A 2215-nucleotide genomic window follows, 5' to 3' on the forward strand; every position below is an offset into this window, starting at 1 on the left:
GGCCCCTGCCGCCCGGCACGCCAGCGCATCCCCGGGGCTGGCATGAGTTCTGCGAGCTCCACGCCATCAGCACCGCCAAGGAGCTGGCGCGGCACTACCTGCGCTTCGCCACCGAGCACCCACACCATGACCTCCTGGCCGCTGAGAACTTCTCGGTGCAGTTCACCGACCTCTTCCAGCAGTACTTCTGCCATGAGGTGAAGGAAGGTTTCGCCATGAACCAGCTCCGCATCCTGCCCGCCGGCCCAGCGCGGGATTACCGGGAGACGCATCGGCGGCACACAGATCTCTCCTTGGGCACGGTGGCCACCAAAGCTGAGCCGGAGCCGGTTGCTCACCCCGAGCAACCCAGCCGTGTCCCCGAGGCCACTCCAGTGGGGCTGCGCAAGTCCTGGAGCTCGGAGGAGCTGGCAGGGCCGGCCCGGCGACCCTTCTCCCTCAGCCAACTGCGCCGGAGCTGGCGCAGCCTCTTCCGACGCCGTTCCTCGGACACCCTCCCCGGGGGGGACGGGGAGGAGGTGACAGCAGAGGCGACAGCAGCTCTCAAGACAGGACTGGGCAAGCGTATCCTGCCCTGGGGGCTGCCACGGGAGCAGCCCCCTGAGGTGCGCAAGGAAGGGCTGCTCAAGTACGGGCTGTTGGATGAGACCTCCCTGGATGTGGGGACGCGCTGGCAGCGGTGCCGCCTGGTGCTGCGGCGAGCAGGGACATCTGACAACGAGGAGTACGTGCTGGAGCTCTTCGACCCACCCAAGGTAAGGACCTGCTGATGGCTCTCGAGTGTTTTGGGCCTGGGAGATGCTGTGGGTTCCTTGACAGTGGGTTGGGGACAATGGCATATCCCACTGGAGGCATTCGGGCCATGGTGCAAGTCTGAAGGCAAGGGTCTGTCACCATGGGCACTCATTAAATCCCAGGCCAGTTTAGGTTGGAAGGGACCTTAAAGATCATGTAATTTCAACCCCTGCTATGGGCAGGGACACCTTCCTCTAGACCAGGTTGAGGTTGTTCCAAGCCCCATCCAACCTGGCCTTGAACACTTCCAGGGATGGGGCAGCCACAGCTTCCCTGGGCAGCCTTGGCCAGTGTCTAATCAACCTCAGAGAAGAATTTCTTCCTAACTTCTCACCTAAATCTCCCCTCTTCCAGTTTAAAGCCATTGTCCCTTGTCCCATCACTACCTGCCCTTGTCAAAAGTCCCTCTCCAGCTTTCCTGTAGCCTCTTCAGGTACTAGAAGGTGTCTGGGGGCAACCCCAGCACCCATCTGGGTTTGCCACAGTCCCTCAGCTGCACCTTCTTTATTTAAGACCTCTGAGGAGATCTGAGTTGCTCTCATGGGCTCACGTTTTTGGGGGGTGGATGATGCGCCAAGGGTGATGTCAGTGCTAATTATTGCAATCAGTCCCGATGCGACTGCGTTTCTTCTTGCTGGGCCCTCAAACCTGGCTTTTCTGGCTGGAAGCAGAGAACCTGCCTTGCCCTCGGTGCAGAGCTGAGGATTGGGGCTGGTGGGCTCTGCACTTCTTGTCCCCAGCTCTGCAGACCCATCTCAGCAAGGTGGGACGTCACTGAGGCTGGTGGCCCCCAAATTCTCCTTTGTCTCCATCCGTGGCTTCAGCAGCCACCAGGACATCTGCTCACCCGGGCAAGCTGGGAAAGGAAAGGGAAAATAAAAATTAGTCTCTGCGCCTTCCTCTGCTCCCCGTGAGATCTGTAAGGGAGGTTAATTTTATTTTTTGCGAGTACTTTTGTGGCTCAGAGGCTCCGATCCCACTGCCCCGGGAGCTCCCGCGGCGCGGCAGGGGCGGAGATGCTGCAGGATGTGAGCGGAGGGGGAGCCACGCGGGGGGAGCGGCCGCGTTTCATCTTTTAAAAGCCAGTTCCCCCACATGGCAGCTCTTACGCAGGCGTGATGGGCTGGGCTTTCTCTTTTTCCTTTTTTTTTAAATTTTAAATATTTTTTTAATTTTTTTGTGTGTGCGTGTGCGCGCGTGCTTGTTTAACTTGGATGACTTAACTTGTGCTTCGGCAGGAGGAAGCCTGGGGCAGAGCCTGGGGCAGAGCCTGGGGTAGAGCCTGAGGCAGAGCCTGGGGCAGAGCCTGGGGTAGAGCCTGGGGTAGAGCCTGGGGCAGAGCCTGGGGCAGAGCCTGGGGCAGAGCCTGGGGTAGAGCCTGAGGCAGAGCCTGGGGCAGAGCCTGGGGGAGAGACGGGGG

The 2215-nt window shown here is 59.9% G+C and overlaps 1 protein-coding gene across 1 annotated transcript in view; it reads left to right on the plus strand.

Annotated features, from left to right (window-relative positions):
- Nucleotides 1-2: 2 nt before the first annotated feature.
- The window catches only part of SH2B3 (SH2B adaptor protein 3), a gene marked incomplete at its 5' end in the record, with an annotated part of 20710 nt that continues 18497 nt past the window's right edge, over nucleotides 3-2215 (plus strand). Inside the window, one exon of the mRNA XM_009998453.1 lies at nucleotides 3-755. Within this exon, the coding sequence (XP_009996755.1) occupies nucleotides 3-755 (753 nt within the window). The remainder of the gene's footprint in view (nucleotides 756-2215) is intronic.

This window comes from Chaetura pelagica, unplaced genomic scaffold (genome assembly GCF_000747805.2).
Source record: "Chaetura pelagica isolate M959 unplaced genomic scaffold, ChaPel_1.0 scaffold585, whole genome shotgun sequence".
Lineage (NCBI taxonomy): Eukaryota > Metazoa > Chordata > Aves > Apodiformes > Apodidae > Chaetura > Chaetura pelagica.